This window comes from Aedes albopictus, chromosome 3, assembly GCF_035046485.1.
Source record: "Aedes albopictus strain Foshan chromosome 3, AalbF5, whole genome shotgun sequence".
In the NCBI taxonomy this organism is placed as follows: Eukaryota; Metazoa; Arthropoda; class Insecta; order Diptera; family Culicidae; genus Aedes; species Aedes albopictus.
In genome coordinates this window covers 437,972,937-437,996,758 of record NC_085138.1, presented here as the reverse complement: position 1 = coordinate 437,996,758, position 23,822 = coordinate 437,972,937, and the positions used below count along the sequence as shown (strand labels likewise).

Here is a 23,822-nt window from a genome sequence, read left to right as displayed (position 1 = left end):
AATAGAGAAGAGCATCAGGGTTCTTTTCGGCAACCGGCGATGGATAAAGGCGAATAGCCACATTTGTACCCTGCGGTGAATCCTCTCCAGAATGGAAAATTGGGATTAGAGAAGCTATGATGCACCTATCTGTCTGTGGAAGGTGTGTTTTCTGCTGAGCCGATTGCATGTGCAAAATGCGCCTATCTAGGTGCCTATCGAAAAAAAAGATGCACCGACAGCAACATCAGTGCAAACGTTTACACTTGATTCGGGATGAGGACCGGGATGAGCTTGCCTTTATTCAATTAATATGCAAATTTTCGACAATGCTTTTAAATTAATATCTGCCTATACCGTTCTGATAGCGAGTGAAGCGTTCCTGTAGATACAAAGAAAACTAACCGAATGATTTTTTCGCTTTCCCGTACAATAAGTTTACTGGAAAGGCTACATGGTCACACCAAACGAATTTTGAATAGAAGGCCCGAAGGACCGAATCACATGTACCAATCAACTTAGCTCAACGGATTAAGGAGATATCTGTGTGTATATAAGTGTGTACAAAAAATTTAAATTGATCTTTGTGGAGCGGACCTGGTGTGATGGTTAATGCACGTGACTATCACGCCGAGGACCTGGGATCGAATCCCACTCCCGACAAACTCGCAAAATGTGAGTTCTTCCTTCGGAAGGGAAGTAAAGCGTGGGTCCCGAGATGAACTAGCCCAGGACTAAAAATCTCGTTAATACAGTAAAAAAAAAAGATCTTTGAATGCATGTGCCAAACCGTTTTGAAGAGTGTTACGTCCGTTTGTCTGTGACGTTACTATAGGGCACTGCATGAAATTCTCTCCTTCTCTTTCACTCTTACGGAAATTTTGTAAACAACAAGGCCAAGAAACTTCAAAATCCCATACAAAACCAAAACAGTGCAGTGCCCTATTGGAGAGTCCCTGACCTTCTCAACAGCTTTAATGGAAACACTAGTTTTCTATGGGACAATTATTGTATTGGCTCGGCAGTCTTATTTAAACATTAAGCGAACTACAATTTTCTCACTCCGACGTTTCAGTCCTGGTTTGAGACCTTTCTCAGGGATCTATAGTTTTATTAACCCTTCAGCACGCGCGCTGTTGTAAAAAGTACAACACTACCAAAAAACCTCGCTCGTCGTATACAGCGCGAGCGCGGTGCAGTTTCGGTTACTTGATGGCGCGCGTCCTGCAAGGTTAAGAATATGCAAAGCAAAGCAAAGATAACCGTACCTACCCATCGTAGTTGCTACTCCGTGATTGACCAGAACAATCGAAGCTGCACAGAGATCCAATGAATGGTGCTTGGGACTAGCTTCACACTCTCAATGTGCACAATTCGAGAGTTCAATATTTTAAAGTCAATAACGGCGCCGGCCATGTCCTTACGGTCATCGGGAAGGGGAAGGATGTTAGTTCGACAACCGTTGTTACTAGAAACCGTGGAATCCACAGCATTCCCACAGTTGTCTCAGGAAGGAGTATTTGTTAGTAGGGTACACGCAAAACAAGAAAGGCTACCAAAAATTGAGATATGCCTTTTCTATCAATTAATGTATTAAAAACGTACAGAAAATGTGTTAAATCATAATCTATTCGTTGTATTAAGATGCGCTACACGGTTCCACAGGTTCCATACCACTACACACAAACACCGCTATTCAAACCCGAGAAGTTGAACCGGGATGTTTCTAAAAATAACTTTCGCTTCGCTGCTGAGCTTCGCGTCCTATTGTCTACTAGGAATTTTCCACTAGTAAACAGCACACTGCCGGATGCGGGCTTTTCAGTGCACAATGGGTTTAGAGTCGTATTTACGAAGACAAAAATGTTTCTGCCAAGTTCTGTCATTTTTTTTTGTATTATTGTGAAATGAATACGGTCACTCGAGTGTGGCTTGTCCAAAAATCTGCTGATCAATTATTCTCTATACAACTTCAAAATGTTCTACAAAGTTGTAGCAAATTTGCAAAAAAAAACATTCAAATGATTAGAACTTTTTGAAAAGTATTCAATAAGTTGCAACTTTTTTTCCCTTTGGACATACTTTAGTCGAGTCCAACTGTACATGAAGACCAATACATTAATCATAAACTTTCAAAATTAAATTTAATTCGGTTCGCTTAATCCTAAGGTACAGTAATTTGATAAACGGAAGTCAAATAATAGGTATTCTACGAGAAGGGCTCTAATTTCATGTCAATTAAGATCAAATTTGTAACTCGTTGAGGAACAAGTAATTAAAATTTGAATAGTTTTGGTGTACTTTATAAAAGGTAATAACTTGCTAAAAATGTTTTAGGCAATTTATCAAACTTGGCATGCTTTTGTATATACAGTATCGGACAATAAAAATGCACCAAAGCCGTTTTCCCATACAAACTGATCAACTTTGCATTGAAATATCTCAGTTATGTCTCAACCGATTGTTTTCGTTTTTCTGTGACGAACTACAAAACATTTCAATTTTCAAAAACTATTGAAAAAGTGCAGTGATAACTATTGATACAAAAGTTACAGTCAGGTTGAATTTTGACAATAAAAATGCACCAAGACAAAAAAAATATGTAGCCAAAAATGCTGAAGTCAAATCACTATGGTGTCTTCGGCAAATATGTTTCTTGTGTGATGACCAATAAATTTGCTGAAGACACCATAGTGATTTGAAGTAGCTCAGGCTTTGTAGCTGAATAGCAGGCTTTGTACCAGTTGAGACGTTAGGCCAAGAAGAAGAAGTTGTTTCCTGACATCGGTATAGCTCCACATTTTTCACCTACAGTTCTAGCTTCTACATTTTTCAACATTTTCAATGGCTGTTCTACCTTTAAATCAATTACGGAGTTATGAGTCTACCACGGTCGTCTATTTTTTCATCAAAAGCAAAACGATGGAGCACGGATGACAAAACAAAGTTTAACAGGGCGACACATCAGTTAACTGTAATTATTACAAGGGCGTCCATTGCCTTTATCATTCAGCACAGCAATATCTACGCTCCCACATACCAAACTCGCGAAGTATTGTACCGAAATTTCAGCCCGGTCAAAGGGCAGACTCAACGAATGCGGCTTGATTAATTGCCCTAAAAATTAAATAAGTATCCCATGATATATTGCAGCAGCGGTCAGGTTACAGCTGGAGACTTGGCCATGCTACTGGGCGCTGGCCAGCGCGTACCTAGCGCACCAACTGGTAGATTTCATTTTGTCGTGCAAATTTTTAACCCGTCCGGACCTGATGATGGCCAAATACTCCTACGACGAGAAGTCAGCTATTTTTTTCGCCCTGAATCATCAGCATTGTGACGGTTGTTAAAAATTAATTTGCGCGCTCTCAAACTGTTGCAAGTAACCGCACCCGAGCAATCCGTCACAGCTGGCTGGATATTTCATACCGTTTGATGAATTTTTCGGTCTACTCTGGTGTGTAGTTGTTGGATGCAATCATGTAAGATTCAATTATGATTTGAAAAAAAAAATGCTGGTGGAAATAACTGTGGAGCTTGTTGAAGTCCATACCTAGCTTAAAACATAAATCAAAATCCCGTTTGCATATTAGCAAGTATTTTATTGATGCATCAAGCACATGGTGAACCTGCTTTACATACTATCACTCTACCCAATTTAAGTTTATCTACTTTCTTAATTTTTTCCACGTAACTTTTGAAAACATCGGAATCCAAAGGCCCAGTCCTGACATTTTGTAGAAAAATGAAACGATAGTAATATAGAATGTTAAAAAATATGAAACGAACTCACCATCTTGCTGTTGCCTTCTTCATAGCGGAAAATCCATCCTTACCATCGGCCAGATATGACGGCAAAGCTATGAAATACTCTGCGTTTCTATCCAAGGGTTTCAAGTCTTCGGATTTCGGATTTCTGTTATCCATAACGTCAATTTTCACTACTCTGCTTCCAATTTTCTTACTGGGATCAATAACAATCCTCAATCCGGATACCTGCAAACAATTTGTACGGTTCTCATCATCCAGCGCGAACGAATGCTCCGCAACAGCCCATAGGTTGTCCCCCTTCAGACGAATCAGATCAGCTGTGGAACCGAATGGTGCAGCTTCGATGATGTCACCATTAGTGATTTCTGGTACAGAAGGGAACAAATTTTAACAATTTTATCATTCAATTTGTGCATAAAGAAAGCATACTTCCAACTTTGATGGGATTACGAAAATTTCCTGCTTGAATAATTGCAAATGGTCTGAAGGAACTATTAGTGTACTGTAAAGTAAAGATCACTTTGATGATTAATCGATCAATCCTGGTATCATCATCTGTGACTCACATGATCGGCGAAAGCATCAGCGTACAAAACTCCCAACGTACACTCTTTATCACGACAGGAATCGCGATCCAATTCAATTGTGGTTTCGCCTACTTTGGTTGATCCTATTTCCTGAACCTTCTTTCGCCACGGTATCAGAGCCTCCAAAATTTTTGGATCTTGTTTCACCTTGTTGTCGATGAACTCCGGATAGCCCTCCCAGTGTTTGACTTCTCCTTCATTGTCGAAGTAAAGAGTCAATCTACCAACATACTTACCAAACGATTTGGCCTGCACGATTGGAATCTGGAAACAGTTTTTTTTTATCAGTAAATGACATGTTTTGAGATTTGTCCTACCTTTCGTTTGTTGTTGCTTTCCACAATTGTTGGATATGGTCCTTCGATTTTGTCTTTCTGGTCGTACGGTTTGTTGGATTCTTTGGAGTACAAAAAGGAATGCGAATGCGCGCCAACAATGACGTCGATATCTTGTCCAGCTTCCTTTGCAATTTTCTTATCCTCGTCGTAGCTGCAGTGGGACAACACAACGATAATGTCAACCTTATCTTTCTTCAATGCAGCTGCTTCTCGCTTCACCGTTTCTACGGCATTCGATAAGGTTACTTTACCGGTTTGAGCTATTTCCTGTTGAAATTCTGAACGTGACATTAATTTTTCACACTCAGGATTGTACGGGTACTTACATGAGTTTTGTCGTACAAGACACCAATTATTCCAATTGTTTTTCCACCGACGGTTACCTTGATGGATTTTTGAATTTTTGAACTTTTCAGATCAGGATCGTCATTCATAACCAGATTGGCAACAAGCGTTGGAATTCCTGCCTTGTCCAATTCCGCCAAATATGGTGCTAACCCTTTTGGCGTGTGATCAAACTCGTGATTACCTAGAGTCTGTTGTAATTGATGTTACTTTAATAAAACTGTAAAAAAGAAAAGTACTCACCATGGCAGTCGGTTTGAGTTTTGTGATGAAATCCGCCGTTACTTGCCACCGCAGCAGATTGTACCATAATGTGCCCTGAAAATTATCGCCCGCGTTAAGGTAGATCGCATTCTTGCTCTTATACTCCTTAAGTAAGTCCTGGATCTTCTGATACACTCTTGCAATTCCGGCTATGCATTGATCCTTTGCAGTACACGCGTTTGACTTCATATTGGTCTCGTCAAATCTGAAATCACACATTTTGGATCACACTCTGCACATTTCTCATCACACGCATTCACCCTCTTTACCTTGCATGTAAGTCGTTGATGTGAATCAAAGTAAGCGGAAACAGTTTCGATACATCTTTATCAGCGGGCATATTATCCATAGCCCACACAACCGCCGCAAAGCTCGACAGTAGTAGAAAAATCACAACACTGTATCCCCGGCTTCCAGCCATAATGGTTTCTTAGCTAACTAGACTGCAGCCCCTGACCAGCGACTCTATTTAAGCAACTTGATGTGTTTGTTTTCGCCCATCTGGCCTATGTTGATTGAAATCGATGGCACGTGGGTTGCTGTGATCACATTTCAAACAAGGCTTACACAACGGAACATTAATCGTGTTTCAGAAAAGAAAATAAGGTGAACCGATCAACAAGTTGATCTTTTTTCGTTTATTTTTTTACAAACATTAATAACAAAAACTGAGAGGTTAGTTATCGAACAATAACTTTCTACAATTACGAATAATAGTATAATATTGCAGACTACATCCCAAATTGGACTATCACACTTTTTTGGTACCCCTGAAAAGTGTGATAGAAGTGCACATTTGGCTCGGATCGTCTCGACGTCTTCGGTGCACTTATTCTTCAATTTACAAGGAATAAGTGCATCGAAGACCTCAACTCGATCCGACGTGGCCCTGCGCTGCAATCACACTTTGAAGGTGTGTGCACTAGCGTGGGACACAAAAAAACATTTTACTCCTGTACACTTTTTGAGTTCCATTTTGGTCCCATATCAACTGTGCAAAATTTCAGATCGATCGGAGAAACTATATTTTAGCGCCAGCCATTTTAAGTTTTCATACGATTTAGTATGGGGAAAATCACTTTTTCAAAGAAAAATCGCCACAGGTTGCCCCTCAACCCCTAAAAATAAATCGATGAATGATTTCTGTTGGAAATTTTACGAGGAACCAACCCTCCGAAAACCGAAAAGCGATCTGAGGCATGTGAAAAAAGTTATTGTCTGAAAACCGAATGGCATGCAAATGCTGTTTAACATGTAAGGAATAACAATAAATAATAAAATCTCGTTATTTTATCGATCGGGTGAGGCCTAATAACTTTATCCAGGAACGTCGCATCGATTTTATGTCTTCGGAGGTCTGATTCCTAGTGAAGTTTTCTACAGAAATCATTCGTCGACTTATTTTTAGGGATCTAGGGGTGACTCCTAGCGATTTTTCTTTGCAGGAGTAAATTTTCTCCATAGTAAATCGTATGAAAAACTAAGAATGGCGGGCGCTAAAATATAGTTTTTCCGATCGATCTGCAATTATGCACAGTTGATATGGGAACCCAAGTGGAACTCAAAAAGTATACAGGAACTTGAGTTTTTCCATTTTTTGTATTTTCCCATATAAACCGTGTACCAGGCTAGTGTGCACACTATTGTGTCAGTCCAGTTTGGGGTGCAGTCAGCAATAGTAGGTATCTTATGATAATCTCAAGGATAATTCTCGTACATTTCCAAATAAGATTCTTTTACAGACTAGTTCTGTTCTTTTTCTAGTTCACCACTTTATAAAAGCCCGTTATAGATAAAATACCCTACAAAACTGTCATTATTTAGGTCATATTTAACCAAAAAAAAATGACTTGCGTTGCATTCCATGGTAACGAAGTAACTCGATTGCACACTGGAAATGTTTATGTAAAGTGATTTATCGCTCATATTCTTATTCCTTATGAATAACTATTTGAGAAAAATAGCTTACCAATCGAAGGTCTTTATTTGAAATAGCATGAGAACTTCAATTGCCGGTCATGCCCTTCTTATCCATTACTTGAGATTTAGTTTTATAGATTGATGTTAGTTGTAGCACAGAGAACAGATGTCTATCTTTGCTTTCTGCCTTGTGTAAAACTTTGTATCGGTCATAACAGAGTATGTGGTTATGTTCCCGTTGCGTGGCGTTAGCAGCCCATCACTTACACTGTCGTGTTGTCATTTTTGTATCCATTGTTCACCGTTTTTGGCATTTGAGCGCTCGTATCGCTTTGATGGCCAGTGTGTTTTAACGATGAACACTGCCATCGTGTGGTCAAATCGAGTTTATAAGTGGGGCAGTGTCCGTTGATGGCGTTGAGGTACACTTAAATCCTTTATACACGATTTGGCCTTTTTTCAAGTTTAACCCTCTAATACCCAAATTTTTGATTTTGATCTAAATATCATTTTTCGTCATCTAAAATCGATTTAAACATGTTTTGGAAGATGATTCTTTTTAGTTCTGGATTTCGTGAATTTCAGTTTTTGATTTTTCTAATTTTTATTTTTGAACATCCCCACACTTTTATATTTTTCCTGGAAGCCAATTTGGGGAACGGATTTTTTGAGATGAAAACATTTTGAGATTTTATGATTATTGTTGAAATATTATTATTTTAGTTTTTTTTACAGAAAATTTTATTTTGCGTGTAATTTTAAGGAAAATAATTTTAGAGTGTATTCGATTCCCTTAAACTATTAAACAAGGATAGAATGATTTGAGAAAAATTTAAAATATGTTAATTGTAGCGATTCAATACAAAATAAACAATGACTTCTAAAAGATTACTAAAACATCAATTTTTCAATGATTTTAAAAAATAAAGTTAATACGCTTTAAAATACACCAAAAACCATTTTGAGATATACAGAACAGTCCCAAATATCAGCCAAAAATATAAAAAAATTGATTTTCCACGAAACAAAAATTACAAAAATGCTCAAACTATACCCCGTCTAAAGGCGGGATTGGGTATTAGAGGATTAAACGTCTGTTCTCTGTGGTTGTAGTTACATAGCAAGGAAGCTCTAGATAGAATAAGGATAGGACAAAGTCAGGTTCCAGCACCATAAAAGCAACTACACGCAGAAAAATATCGCATATTAGAATCAAATGTATTACAACTTTGATTTAAATTCCGTTCTTTTTTTGAATCAAAGCAATTTTATATTTGATTCTAAGTCTAAGCCACTTTGATCCTAAAATAGGTTTATTTAGTGTCAAAGTCATTTTGTTTTTAATTTAAAAATATATTCACTTTGAAATTAAAATCGCTAAGTGTTTTCACCGCCCTTTGTTAAACTGCAAGAGAACAAAAACAAAAACGACCCGCCGTATGAAATTGCTGAGCAAAAGCTAATTAAATTGAGATCGTTTGTATATCTGGAGATTCGGTGAGCAATTTGATAAGTAAGTACAATAATATTAAATTTATTTCTCAACTCTAAAATTAAGACTTTTTTTCCAAGAATGTGGAGGAGTCAACACAGCGGTCGTTTTCAGCGAAAATAAAAAAAAGATTAGAGGAAAGACCTGGTAAGTATTTACTGTTCTTTCATAAGATTTATTTTATTAACAAAACTTTTTTTGTTCCCCAGAAGCTGCCGTCGTTAAGTGAATATGCTTCAGAAAGTTTCAAAAATCTGCTCGCCGTCTTTAGTAACAACTAAAGATCAACTTACGAATACTGAATTTATTTTAAACATATTTCAAACAGTAAACAAAGCTTTTTTATACCTAAAATATTTTTTTATTCAAAAATAAATATTTTTGAAACAAAGTAGCAGGATTTTTGTTTCAATGAAATTAAATATTAGAATCAAAAATTTTTGTTTTTGAATTTACGTTCAGGCTTACGGAAACAAGACTTAAAAACAAAAACAAAAATGCTTTGAAGCTAATACGCAATGTATTTGATTCAATGAAAATTGCACTTAGGCCGTGGATCAATAAAATATTTTATTTGTTTCAAAGTCGTTTATTTTAGACTTTAATATATATTTTTCTGCGTGTATCAGTATACTACACCAGAGGGACAGGTTACCATGCATTGAACGGCTATAAGGGGTGGTCTGAGGGACCATTAAGAAACGGGACTGTATCAGTCTCACTGTGGAGAGAGCAATGACCAAAGAACGAAGTCATATACCTCAAGGCGGGTGACGACTCCAACACTTGCCCAGAGTTCGTCGATCAAGAAAGTAAAGCTGGAGATCTAAGCATTGAAGCAAAATAGTTTAAAAATGATAAGCTAGAAGAGACTTGAAAAGTTTGAAAGTGAAAAGAAATAAAAGTTTGGTGAAAGTTCAAAGAGTGGATAGAGCGGTAGCGAATTTGACTACGGGTAATTCTACTACCACTTCTAGCAAAAAACCTAGTAACTTGCCCGACCATACCCGAGCAGAAGGGAATACCTTACAAATACCATTCAAGAACAACCTGTGCTCTAATACCTAAAATTGTTATTCTACAAAATGTTATGAAAACATCACAATAACAATTGAACGTATTTGAACAGATTTTGGTATTAACTGAAGAATATGTTTAGCTATTGCATCATGGAGCTATCGAATAAATGGGCAATTTAATAACTGAAAATGTTATTACTTTGTTATTCATTACCATTTGGATAACAAATACAGCACCTAAAATTTTAGGTATGTTTTCATTATTCAAATAATAATACTTGTTATTTTTATACAAAATTATTGTATTCATTTTTGTTATTTTGCCTCTTATGTCCACCTAATGAAAAGTATATCAAGGTATGGTAGTATTTAACATTAATACCTTGATATGTTATTTAGTAGCTATTTGTTATTAAAGCCTCAATGATGTTACTTTATTCTAAGATACAAAATTTACAGTCACATATAAAACTTACATACTAACAATGGATAGTCAGTTAATACAATACAAATTATAATCAAAAATACACATACAAAAACAAAAAGCAGCATACGGAATAAATACTAAGTAGACCTTGAAAAAACAGACTGAATCTCCGACGAAGACACGTTAAAATCAAACAGTGAAGAAACTCTGTTGAACTTACGCTGCAGCCCATTAACACTCCCGAACATGTTGTAGTTCGCCCGGTTTAAAGGCAGCCGCAGCATGTAGTTGTTACGAAGAGCACGAGGTTGGACATTGATATCTATTTGACCTAGGAGAGCGGGACATTGCGATGCGTCCTCTTCTGTTCGGATAGTAATGCCCTCTCTGTGCCACAGAACTTCGCCGTTTTTGTGAAAAGAGAAAACTGAATTGCCTACGTCGTACAAGTGTCCGCTCTGGGCGAAGTCCGGCATAGATCACGCCGAAGGACGATCCGTCACTATAACGGGAGGACCGGGACACGTAGGTGGTCCAGATACCGTGTGGCGAATTTCTTAATCGCCGCCGAAAGAAGGTTGACAAAGTGTCTGCGCGCCTCCATCGCGCGCAAGTCCGAGAAAGCAGCGGAGGAAAGGTAATCAGGAGTAGTGAAGTGCAGTAGAAGAGGGGCTCCAACGTGATAACCTACACTGAGGATACTGCAACTCCGAAAACCATACGTATCAACTATGATTTTTTGCCACAAGAATTTCTTGTGAAAATCATAGTTACGAACTATGATTTTGGATTCAAAGCACCAACTATTATTGTCATACTGTTACTGTATAAATTTCTTAATACTCACGTATGAAAATCATACCGATAACGTATAAAAACTGAAACTATGTCGTATGATTATCATACATATTTTTATGAAATATTTTGCACAAATTAAAAAAAATCGCAACCTGGAATCGAACCAGGGACGTCAAGGTTGGCGAGTGCGTGCTTTACTCATACGCCCATCGACGCTTCGGAAGATGAAGTGGTTAGAAGCCAATAAAAGTTTTGTTGTTTTTTTAGCAATGGTGTTTCATAACACATCATATGATTTTCATACGATGCTTCTTATGAGATTTTTCATACGACAAATCTTATGGATTTCACATTTCAAAGTATGAAAAGCATACGAGAACTATGAAATGATGAAAACAATGAAAGTTACTGATTCATAAGATGTAAACTATGAAAAACATACGAACAGTATCCTCAGTGTAGATTCTCAGTCATTTGGTTGCAACAAATTAAACATTTTTAAATTTTCACTACTCATTCGTCTTTATTTATTACTAACAATGCCTATTTTCATAACTTTATAATTACATAGCAATTATATAAATCATGCATCCATTATCTTAAACACTTGATTCACAAACCGTGAAATGATGCTTTAAATAGATCTACAAAGCTTAAAACTGCTCTAATAGTGGTCAGCAATCATGTCAACTCGGAATGTGGAAGCCTCCTGTGCAATCGTGATATCACTATCATTGGTGCTGCTGGTACGTATTTCCCAACTAAACCAATAAATTTGATATCTCGTCGAACGTATGATGGTGAATTACATCGTTGAACTGGTTCACTTCGCACGCGTAAGAATATCCCCCTGGAATATAATCGGGAATCCATTCCAGCCAGTTGATTCGCCGCGAAACATCATCGCAAAACAGGTAATCCTTCTCAATGTCGCTCAACGAAACGTAAGGATTGTTCACACCGATCAAGGCAATACCCGCGTCATGCTGTTCGTCGTGCAAAATTTTGTAGAAAATTTTCGGAACGGGAACGCGACCACCAGTACGGTAGTCATAATCCAAGTAGATTGGTTGCATGTTTCCGTTGGCATCAGGCAGTTTAATAACTCCGTACGTTCCAGTGTACACGGTTACATTCAAGTTACGCCTCGTTACGAACGCTCGTACACCGTTTTCAATGTGCTGCCAGTTGAAGGTTCGGAATTTTTCCCACTGTGGTGCGACGTTGCTGTACCGAAACGTGGCCGCCTGTTGTGATCCATAGACGAAATCTGCTTGCGCTGCGAGCCGTCCTTTGGCTATGTAGATTTCGTTTCTCCTGTTTAGCAGAGAATTAGCACGTTCTGAAGAACCCAGTAACAATCCCAACGTCGCGTGCTGCGCATCAAAAGTGTAGATTTCTGCCATCTCCAAGTCCGGGAAAAAGTCACCCTGCAGGAAATGATCACGCTTCGCTCTCTCGTGTTTGATGTTCCATGGAGCTAGGTTGTACTTCACGTAATGGGTTTGAAGAATCTTCTCGTCGAAGCAAACTTCGTATAGAGTTAGGAACCGCGTTCCCAAATCGAAACCAACCTTTATGAGTGTTGCGTTGTTGTAGCACGGTTTTCCAACTCTTGAGGCAATGTGAAAAAGTGGATCTCGACAAGTCAAGTGCGAAATTTCGTACCCTTTGCCACGATGAAGAAACCTATCGTTTCCATTGCAGGTAACAATCGCAGTTGTTGCATCCGATATAAGAAAGCCATGGCAGCAATGCAGCTCTACCTGGTCGCCCTTTTTGAACTGCAAATCGGTGGTGTTGGCTACGGGAGTGACAAATCTCGTCGTTCCAGGTACAATGAACAGCGGTTGATGTTGATCGAGGTCCTCATTCAGTGACACTTTGCAATCTGGAATGATTGAAAACGGCTTTGTACTGGTAGTCTGATAGTGATTGAATGCTAATTAAAGTCTTACCAATGCTCGTATCGAAAGCCTCGTTGTACTTCGTTTCAAAAGTAATGGTAGACAGTTCTCCGGCGTATCTACACTGGTTTGGCATGATACCGTGTGCCATCAGCACCAGTATCGCAAATAGGAATTGCATTACAAAGAGGATATGTTACACTTTCCGGTACTTTTCGATTCATACGTCTTCACTCTGAGAAACTTAAAATGCAAATGAAGCTTTTATGTCGCATTGAAACGTTTAAGCATCGCCAGTTACCTGAATCAGTTTGTTTCTTTGTGAAATACCTTTCTTTCGCGAGCAGGTACCGGACCTCAAATCAATGGTAACTACGAGTGAAAGTATGTATCGATTTGTTACATGAATTCATCATTGATTCCAGCCAGTTTAATATTAGCACATATGTTATAACTAAGTAACTGGTTTTGACAAATCTTCAGAATTATGTTTATATATCTGGACAGAAGTTACCTAAGGCTGAAACACATAGGTCTGAAATTACATAAGGCAGACTATACTCACAAATTGAAACATACACCAGTTCACTATTATTTATACTTTTTTTACCGGCTTTTTCCTCACTCTCTTTGTGTTAAGACAAGGTTTTAATGTATTGGCCAAAGTTTACGATCCTCCTGCGAGCGGTGTGCGAGATGGCCACATTTTGGTCTACGTGGTTTATGAATAGCGCAAATGACATTATGAAGAGAAATCTCTGAGTTTGAGCCAAATACCTAAAGAGGCCGCGCAATTTTTTTTTTCTTCTTTTTACAGAAAAAAATCTTTAGAACCTAATAACATTGTAACCGCTTGACCAATTTCAAATCTTTTAGCGTGCTTCTGAAGATGTTTTTGGTGTCTAAGAATGGCATGAATAAACTTTACCTTTTAAAAATGGTTTCAACATGAATAAATATCAAAAATCTTTCGTGTTTGGTTCGGCCCAAGGCTGTGCGGCTTCAGTCAGGCAGTCTGCAAAGGGCCCGCATATCGTCCACCACTTTATCGATCCATCACGCTCGAGGACTACCCTCGAAAATCATTTTTACGGACTTCGTGAAAAGCGTACCATCGTTACACCTTCTAAGGCAATATTAAACAACAAGCACCTTGCCGTAACTCTCTGCGATATTCGAAGGATCTACACAGTATGCACATCACTCGATCCATCGTCGCTTTGATCAATCGTGTCAGTTTATCCGGGAAACCGTGTATAATCTGCCATAGCTGATCTCGATCGATTATATCATTCGCCGATTATCGATTATATTATAAAACCGATGAACTGGTGATGTATGGGCACATTGTATTCACGACATTTCTACGAAGCCTGGTATTGCCCCACAAATTCTCTTGTAATCTGTGATAGACGGCGGTATAAAGTTTGGGAGAGTACCTTGTAGGTATAGCGGTTAATGTGATCGCGCGGTAGTGCCGCAATCCAACTTGTCGCTCTTTTTGTAGATGGGACACAAGATACCTTCCATCCACTTCTCCGTATTACCGAAGTATTACCTTATTTAGATTTGGGCGGAGTCTTGGTAATGACTCAGTATAGCGCACTTTTGACCCCTCTAAACTCCCTATCAATCCCCTGGAAATCTGAGCCCTCCTGAAACTCCCTGAAAATCCTTGGAACTGCTCTGAAACATCCCCGAAACCTCATCAGAAGCTTTACAGAACCCCGGGACCTCCAAGAAGCTCTATGAAACTCTTCTGAAACTCCCACGTTACTTGAAAATGAAAATCTTATGAATTTAAAACAAATAATTTAAAATTTCGACTACCGAAAGGAACCGTTCAAAAAACGTATAGCAATTAGCGAGAATCGGTCAAAGGATGAGCCAACTTAAGGGTGCGTTTAACATTTCGGTTCCAGACAACCGGTACAAATGTTCTAGTTTCTCTTGGAGTTTGAGGAAAATTAAATTAAATATGAAGCATAAATAATAATAACTGGATCTAAACGTTTCCTGTGAATTTTTCAATTACCGTGCAATTATACACGAAAAAACAGAAATTCCAGTACTAAGCGTGTAACAATTGGCGAATTACCCTAATTAGAATTATGTAATTTATTGAAATTAACTAAGTTTTTGTTGTAAAGTTACGTCCAATTAGAGGATTGCTTCATGAATTCATGAATTCGATAAATCATCGCTCATACCGAAATATAAGCGTAATAATGAGTTGTCGTCTTTCGATCAGCATTTTTTTTTCTACCGAGCTCAATGATATTTTAAGTGCATCTGGGACGCGCATTTCTGTAAAAAGTACAAAACTAGTAGAAATAGCTTTCTCATCGTACGCAGCACATGCGATGCGAGTGGATTGTATGGCGCACACTGGGGCGTGTACTGAAGGGTTAAATATAAGTACACTCAGTAGCAAAAAAAAAAAAGCCGAGCTGATAATTCTCTTAAAATGCGTCATGTTCAATCTGCTGCAACTTTGACAATTATCAATATTGTTGGCTGAAAATTTTACCACTTCATCATCAATATATTGATAATGTATGGACAAAATTTCAAGTTAATAGAAGTTATATAGGGTAATAGCTCCTGTTGGCGCAGCACATGAACGGCGTCACCCAGGCGCGCTAAGCAGCATCAGCGGCGCAGCGGTGTGCATTCAATTTGTGTCGTTTTGTCTCCGCTTTCTTCTGTTGCTAGTAGCAAGCAGCCCAACGGCATTATCATCGCCGTTCTGGGCTGCGTGTTGCTAGCCTTTAGCGCATTGCGCTTTGTATGCATTGTCCGTACTATCGCTGCCGCTTATAAAAGCGGCAGCTCATCCCGTATGTAATGTGAGTTGTAAGCAATATAACACCACAGAGCAGGAGCACTGCCTCTCTGTGGTGCAAATAAAACGTGAAGTAAGCGTAGCCGAAAGTAGTTCTTCCTTCCTCGTGTTCCCCGGGAGAAAAGTACACAACGTGGGGCCTAGTCAACCGCTGGACGAAACATTGTGGTGTCAGAAGTGGGATGTACTTTTATATTAAACCGACGAGACTCCAGACTACGACAGTCATTTGGATCGAACATCAATGGCAAGTGCGTTTGCCGGACAACCGAGCAGTTATTTCATCGTTCCCTTTTCATCGCTGCACGGCGGAACAATAGAGCAGCCTGTTTAGCAATAGCGTACGATGTGTGCTATATCAAATCACCGCCGTGTGGAGCACTGCCACACGGTGGTGCGAATAAACCGTAGGGCCGTAAAGACATCCTGGCCGAAACATTGGTGCCGTGACCAGGATGGCATCTGGAGAGGATTACCGGACGTCGGAAGAAGCAAACCGCTGGACTCTGTGAAGATCGTCGTCAACCCAACAGTGAGCACGCTACCAGAGACATGTGCGTCTACCCATTAGGACCGTTGCGTCTACCGTCGGACCCCTGTGTCATCCCGTTTGGATCCCTGCATCCCCGTCGGACCCCTGCGTCCATCGTCAGACCCGTGAAGCAAGGCCGAAGCGTCGACTTGCCGAACGCACCGTCTACCCGTCGGACCCCTGCGTCCATCCCCTGGCCGCAGCGCCACTTTTCGGACCAAAGCGTCAACCCATCGGGCCGTAGCGCCATTTCGTCGGACTCCAGCGTTGAAGCGCAGTAGACGCTGGAAAAAGGAATTCTGGCCTGCCACTCCGAGCAGTCAGGCCGAGCTAGCGATTAGCAAGAATCTCCCGTCCATCATCCAAGATTCGTAAGTGCCTGCTAGTACCCCGGATTTCCGATCCAGCACTGGGCGTAGTCGGATCAAGTTGAGCCACAACAGGAAACTCCGGTCGGCGTCACTAGAGCACAGGACCACAGTCATTCACCACTCAAGCCAAACCTAATCATCACTACGGGGATCCAAGTTCCAATCAACCGAACCGCATTAAAATCAAGCCATCCATCCACACGACGACGACGACGACGACGATCAACCTCTGCACGCACAGCACATCCATCCAACCAAGTGATCGTGTGTGCTTTCCTACCTACTTGCGAGCGCATCAAAGCGACGAGATCAGCCAGATCGTACCACAGTGAGCCAGTACATCGACCACCGGCCGAAGCAGAGCAGAGCAAATATAAAAACATTCGTTTTGGGCGGGAGTATGTTGGATCTCGCTCCAACGTCTTTTTTTTTTTTTTTCTCTGTTCGGAACATAAACCACTGCGACCAATATTTGATCTATTGTGGTATATCCCGTGTCATTTGTATAGTGCATGTCGTATTACTTTATCACCATTGAGAAGTTATAAAGTACTAGCTGTCCCGGCAAACTCTGTCTTGCCAATCTTGTGGTGGTTTGACAACTGTTGAGCTCATAACGTCACCGCACTCTAGATTGGTTTTATTTCGATCGTGTTGATTTCCTTCCCAGCTCACGAAAATCAGTATTCTAGCAATTTTCTTACTTTTCTAGTTTATTTTCATAACTTTTTATACATATAAACACAGCCACCATGAATACGAATCGAACCGTGCTAGAGTCATGCTGGTCGGTTCACCCGTTCGTGAGTTTTATTGCCTCAAAGGTACATCAAACTCATTTTTATATATATAGATTCGGTTTTATTACAGTAGTCATTTTCAACTTGATCGCAAGGGAGGATTCTGATTGATAGGTTCCGCTTTGAACACGCTCCTTTTTCAGTCAAAATCGGATCCCCTAACGATAAAGTCAAGAAATGATACCGATATTGACCATGCATCGGAACCCTAGTCCTTACTGTTTCAAACTAGTGAACACCGAATAAAAGATTAGGAATACTAATCCATTTGTCCCTGTTTCAAGGTCTATCTCGGCCACACCTAAAACCGAGACCTATCACTTTCAACAAGGTGTAAAATGTAATAAGGACCAAAGTGTTTCCTTTGATTACTAAGGTATGCTGTTCCATTAGTTGGAAGCAGTTAGGACTGGGGTTCGGTTTGGTAGATCTTTCACCGCAACGCAACCCAAAAAGGCGATCTACCCACGCTACGGGCACCGTTAAAGATCGAGCATATTTTAAACCCCCTCAACCATTCATCCCTCAGCACGGGTCGCCTGACACCTTGGATTGGGGTTACCTGTTTGGTGGACTCTTACCACCGGAACAGGTGGTCCGTAGTGCTATTCTAAGCCGGCAGCTACACGGGCGCTCCAACGTCGTCGGCCGGCGTCATCGTAGGCTCTTCTACCGCACAACGCAGTGTGCAGAAGCAGCCCATTCAACAGCCAACTCATTGTCACCGCGGCAGCCTGATATTGCGTCGGGCTCCATGCATACAGCAGAGCAGCGCACAGCTGCTATTCATTCTTTGTATTTTGTACCTATCTCTGTAACGTTTGTATGTTCCATCCGTACTAGCAGTCGCCTATAAAAGACGACTGCACAATCTGTACCTATAGTGTATTCCCGTCATATCACCACTGAGTAGGAGCACTGCCTCTCAATGGTGGAAATAAATAGTCAAACGTAGTCGAGTAGTATTTCTTCTCCACCGCCCGGGGCAATTAAAATTACACAACGTGGGGCTAGACATCCTGGCCGAAACAGCTCCCTTAGTGGAGGTAGTACCAATAGTGGTGGTAGTGGCAATTTAGCACTATTTCGACAAAAAAGCTTGCAAATGTTATTTTTAATGGATGCATCATACCTAATTAATAACATTAATTCAGTTTTGTGTTCAGGATTTGCCGAAAAACCTATTTTGGACAATTATTTTCCTAAATTTTTTTGCTCCTTTGCACCTATAGTGGTGGTAGTGTTCCTATAGTGGTGGGTCCCATAAGAATTCAATGGGATGCGCCACTATAGGAACCAATGTTAAATTTTACCTCCATAATAGGAACCGTGTACCCATAGTTGGTGCAAGTGATTTATCTAATCTAATCTAATCTAACACATGCGCAGCCAGTACAAGAAAGCATCCTGGAAAATAATCAGGTTAGATTACGCCCGATTATTTTTCTTGTCAATATTGATGATTGCAGCATATCGAAGATATGACACAAGCATCAAAGTGGCCAGGCCTACTGCGCAGTGTTTACCGCAAAGATGATTCTTTGAAATGATTCGATTTTAATGAATATATTTATTTTAAATCGGATCACTTCTCGAGTCTACAGCCCGAGTAGCACACATGTTCTACTTAGGTCTATGCAACTCTTATATGACCAAATTCAGTCATATAGGTGTTACATAAACTTGTATAGAACTTGTGTGCTACTAGGGAGGGGAGGAAGGATGCGTGGACATACCGTACCAAACGCTCCGAGATTGAGATACATATATGAAATAAGGTATGTTGTGGTATAAATAGGTGTCAAAATGAAAAATAAAGCATGAAACGTTCTCACCGAATTTTGTTAATTCATCCGTGAATTCACTTGAGGAATGGAACTTGCGAGGTCCCGTGGTCCAATGTTGATAACCGAATCCATCTGGTCGATTTTGATGCGCGTGAATACGTCACTATAAGAAGACGCATCCGATCCGGCCAAACCAAAACTCGCGCACAGCATCTTTGTACTAACTCACTAAATCTTCAGAAACACCACCCGTCATTTCATATTTGACCCAACACAAAAGTCTTATGATCACAATAGTATGACAAAACCCACGAAATCGTCCAATCCAAGTTAATGTCTGGGTAGCACAGCACCAAACGGTTCACCAGCGGCGAGCGGTGAAAATAAACTTCTTTTTCATACACCAGCCTTTTCAAACACGATACAGAAACTGACCGAACCGAACCCGGCACCGAAAGCACTACTGTTCACGAAACTTGCATCACTCAGTCCTGAGGACCACAAAAATCACTCCGGATGATGAACCATCGGTGAAAGTATCACGGGAACCTAACCGGACAAGAACGCGAAAAAAATCCTTGACACGACGAAACAAAACACGTCCGAATAGTTGGTGCAAGTGATTTATTAGCAAAAACTGAAATAATCAATGGTTTTTATATTTTTCCTAACAAATTTAAGTAAAAAACTACCAATTAACGTTTTCAGATTTTTTATTTTGCGATATTATCAATTTTATTTAATCATTTTACTACAAGGAGCTACTAATAGCACCACTATTGGTACATTTACCCTATTTTGAGTTATAACTACTTATATGAAAACATCCATTTTTGGATATACCTTTTTCAAAAATCTGTATTTCAGTGAAAAATTTAAGTAGCTTCATAAAAATTTCACTGCAGCGTCAGTAAATATAGGAAATGTTGTGGTAAAAATTTAAAATGTTTTCATCCAGCGGTTTGGGCCACAGAAATCGTCAAAGTTGAAGTACCACTGTGGGTGCCTACAGTTTTCACTCCATATTGACCACGCTGAAACACCGGTGCAGAAAAAAAGCCGAGGCCAATTCGTTCCATTAATGTTTAGATCTAAGTTTCAATAAACAATTCATATTATATGACACATGTTTATAAATTTTCGTGTGGTCTGCTAGTTGTTTACGACATTCTTCACGTAACACATAGTGCGTTACGCGTTACACGTAATGCGTTACTAATGCGTTACAAACATACATATGTAAGTGGATATACATGTAGTTCGTAAAATTTGCAAATTTTGGCAACTGTAAAAAAAAAATATTAGTAAACAAGTTGTGGGGTATAATTGAGAAACACAAAGTATGATATAAAAAGGCATGTAACATCACTTGTTTGCTTATGATAAGGTTTTAACAGTAGCCAAAATTTATATATTATTCAAACTATGTACTTGTATATTCACCAATATGCGTATGTTTGTAACGCATTACGTGTAACGCGTAACGCACTATATGTTACGTGTAGAATGTCATAAACAACTAACAGACCACACGAAAATTTATAAAAATATGTCATATAATATAGATTGTTTATTAAAACTTAGATCAAAACATCAATGGAACGAATTGACCTCGGCTTTTTTTCTGCACCGGTGTTTCAACGTGGTCAATATGGAGTGAAAACTGTAGGCACCCACAGTGGTACTTCAACTTTGACGATTTCTGTGGCCCAAACCGCTGGATGAAAACATTTTAAATTTCGACCACAACATTTCCTATATTTACTGACGCTGCAGTGAAATTTTTAAGAAGCTACTTAAATTTTTCACTGAAATACGGATTTTTGAAAAAAGTATGTCCAAAAATGGATTTTTTAATATAAGTTATTATAACTCAAAATATATAACTTCTATCAATTTGGAATTTTGTCGATACATTATCAATATATTGATGATGAAGTGGTAAAATTTTCAGCCAAAAATATTGATAATTGTCAAAGTTGCAGCAGATTGAACATGACGCATTTTAAGAGCAAAAATCAGCTCGGCTTTTTTTTGCTACTGAGTGTAAGACACACAAGGGTCCCTGAAACAAATGACAATTTTTAAGAAACTTGAATCCAAAAATACAATTTATTCGTGAGCATTGCCCAAGGCATTGACACTAACTTGAAACTTGCATGAAGCGCAAGATTTTGGCTAGTCTACAGTGGAAAACAATCATTATTGTTATTTCAATGGTGTGTTGGACTGTGATTTCTCAAATGTATACATAACTCAATTGGATTGGACCCAGGATTTGAACCAGAATATAATAGATTAAAAATTGTGAGCAACTGGTGATTTACGTCTTCCAATAGATTTTCAAATATATACATGAACTGCTAAAACTAAAGAAAAAGAGAGACGATCACAAAATATATAAAATACAGGAAACATTAACATTGTGGTTAAGGCTCATTTAAATAGTAATAGAAATAAATAAATAATGAAACGATGAAATGATGTATAACACTTTAAAGAACATATTACTCAACTTACACGTAGTATCCGTGTAACAAAAAAGTTAATTTCATTGTAGTACATCAGATAAAACCTATAATGTCTAATCATAGTATCGAGAAATATTTACAGTAAGTTTGCTACTTTAACACTAGCGTAAACCTCCTCTGAGCATTAGCCTTCTTGTTCTAGATGTGATCATCGCTATACTAACAAATAAGAAATATTCTCCAAAGGAAGATGTTTGATAACAGCGTTAAATTCGTTCACATCACAGGCATACGAGTAACCACCAGGGATGAAATCACGCTTCCACTTCAGCCAGCTAATTTGGTCGGAAACGTCTTTACAGAACACATAGCTATCCTTAATCTCGTCCATCGTTGCGTGTGGATTATTAACTCCAATCAGCACAATTCCCGCATCGTTTTGCTCGTCGTGCAACACTTTGTAGTACACCTTGGGAACCGGTATCCGTCCCCCGTTGTCGGGATCGAAATCCAAGAAAATTGGCTGCATATCACCGTTTGCATCCGGAAGCTCCAGAATACCGTACGTACCCGTGTAGACGGTAACGTTCAAGTCATTCCGAGCAACAAAGTCTTTTACGCCCGTCTCTATGCGCTGCCAGTTGAACGCGTTAAACTTCTGCCACTGCGGCGCAACGTTAATGAACCAGAACGTTGCACGTTGATGCGCGCCGAACACAAAGTCAGCCTTAGCGGCTAGGTGACCACGTGCTAGGAATAGCTCCTGTTTGCTGTTCAACAAAGCATCGGCACGTGCTGCCGAGCCAAGAATCTTTTCAAAGGTTTTCCTTTGGGATTCTATGTTGTAGAGTTTGGTCATCCTTAGAGAAGGATAAAAATCGCCTTGTATAAATGTCGGGGGTCGCTTCGTCGATTGGTGCTTGGCATTCCATGGAGACAAACTGTGTTTGACGTAATAAGTCTGCATGGAGGTTTCGTCGAAACAAGCTTCGTAAATTTTGCCGAAACGAGAGCCCATGTCGAACCCGATTTTCACTAAACTAGCACCATTGAAGCACCGGCCCCCGGTACGGACCGCCACATGGAATACCGGTGCTTTACAAGCGAATTGCGTTATGTTATAGCTTTCTCCATTCTGGATAAACCCGTCGTCTCCGTCACATGAGGTTATGATAGAGGTCGTTTTGGATGGCACCGCTTTCGCATTTGCAAAGCCACGCGTGCAGAATAGTTCTAGCTGTTCCCCAGCGTTTAGCAGTAGGTCTGTAGTATTGGGCAATGGGGTGTAGAAAGTTTCCGTACCTGGTACCAGAAAAAGCGGTTGCTTGGTGTTGAATTCTTTACCCAAAGAAATCTTGCAGCCTAAAATGAAAACCTTTGAGAGTTGCAACATTCAAAGCGTTATATCGCTGTGCTCACCATAATCTTTATCGAATTGCTCTCGGTAGATCTGTTCAAGCCTTTCGATTGGCGATTCTATTGCGGTTCTGGAGAAATTCACCTCGATCTGAGAAATCAGCAGCAACAAGCCGACGAGCTTGTTCCACATTCTCCCAGATTCCACGGCGCTATCTTTAATCACTTTCACTTCGAATCAGACAACAGATTTATCGGCTTGGACACCGATGACGACGACGACGACGACGACCACGAATGACTACGACAGCGTGTGCGGTCAGACCGTACCGAACGATCAAGACCTAATGAAGCAAGCGCGGTGGATCCACTCACGCAATGCTCCCCTGGAGCTGATTCGCCCACCTCATTGAGCCGTTATAAACAAAGCTGCGCAGAGTGATGTGCGGGATTTGAGAGAATGAGCGAGTTGAACGAACGGTACTTAAAGTAGATTGTCTAGACCACAACGTTGAGGTTGATATGTACTATTGATATCGGAAATTTTCTATATTTTAGTAAAGGAGAGTTAAGAATGATTAAAATATATAACTATGCCTAATGAGCAGGCATAGTTATATTTTTTTTAGATTTTTTGGGTTATCCAAACTGTTATGGAGCTAGGGCCGGGTCCCATCTGTGTCGCCTAAGGTTGAATGTCGTTTGGCCGAACGCTATTTGACCGAATGCCATCTGACCGAATCGGTCATTTGGCCAAATGCCGTTTGACCGAATTAAAATCAAAGGACTTATGAGATCTTTTTGACATGCTAG

At 39.7% G+C, this 23,822-nt stretch overlaps 2 protein-coding genes across 2 annotated transcripts; both read right to left on the bottom strand.

Moving 5' to 3' along the window:
- Positions 1–3,555: 3,555 nt before the first annotated feature.
- Positions 3,556–5,741, bottom strand: LOC109425980 (apyrase-like). Its single transcript, XM_019701401.3, has 8 exons — positions 5,554–5,741; positions 5,264–5,489; positions 5,002–5,211; positions 4,655–4,942; positions 4,317–4,601; positions 4,180–4,252; positions 3,773–4,115; positions 3,556–3,706 (listed from the first exon to the last, which is right to left on the bottom strand). Exons 1-8 carry the CDS (start codon positions 5,703–5,705, stop codon positions 3,592–3,594), a joined length of 1,692 nt encoding a protein of 563 aa, XP_019556946.2. The 5' UTR covers positions 5,706–5,741; the 3' UTR covers positions 3,556–3,591.
- Positions 5,742–10,193: 4,452 nt separating this feature from the next.
- LOC109425981 (uncharacterized) lies at positions 10,194–23,521 on the bottom strand. The gene is made up of 4 exons (XM_062855544.1): positions 23,073–23,521; positions 21,878–23,015; positions 12,899–13,044; positions 10,194–12,831 (listed from the first exon to the last, which is right to left on the bottom strand). The coding sequence occupies exons 1-4, from the start codon at positions 23,200–23,202 to the stop codon at positions 11,702–11,704; spliced, it is 2,544 nt and encodes an 847-aa protein (XP_062711528.1). The 5' UTR covers positions 23,203–23,521; the 3' UTR covers positions 10,194–11,701.
- Between the last annotated feature and the right edge of the window lie 301 nt (positions 23,522–23,822).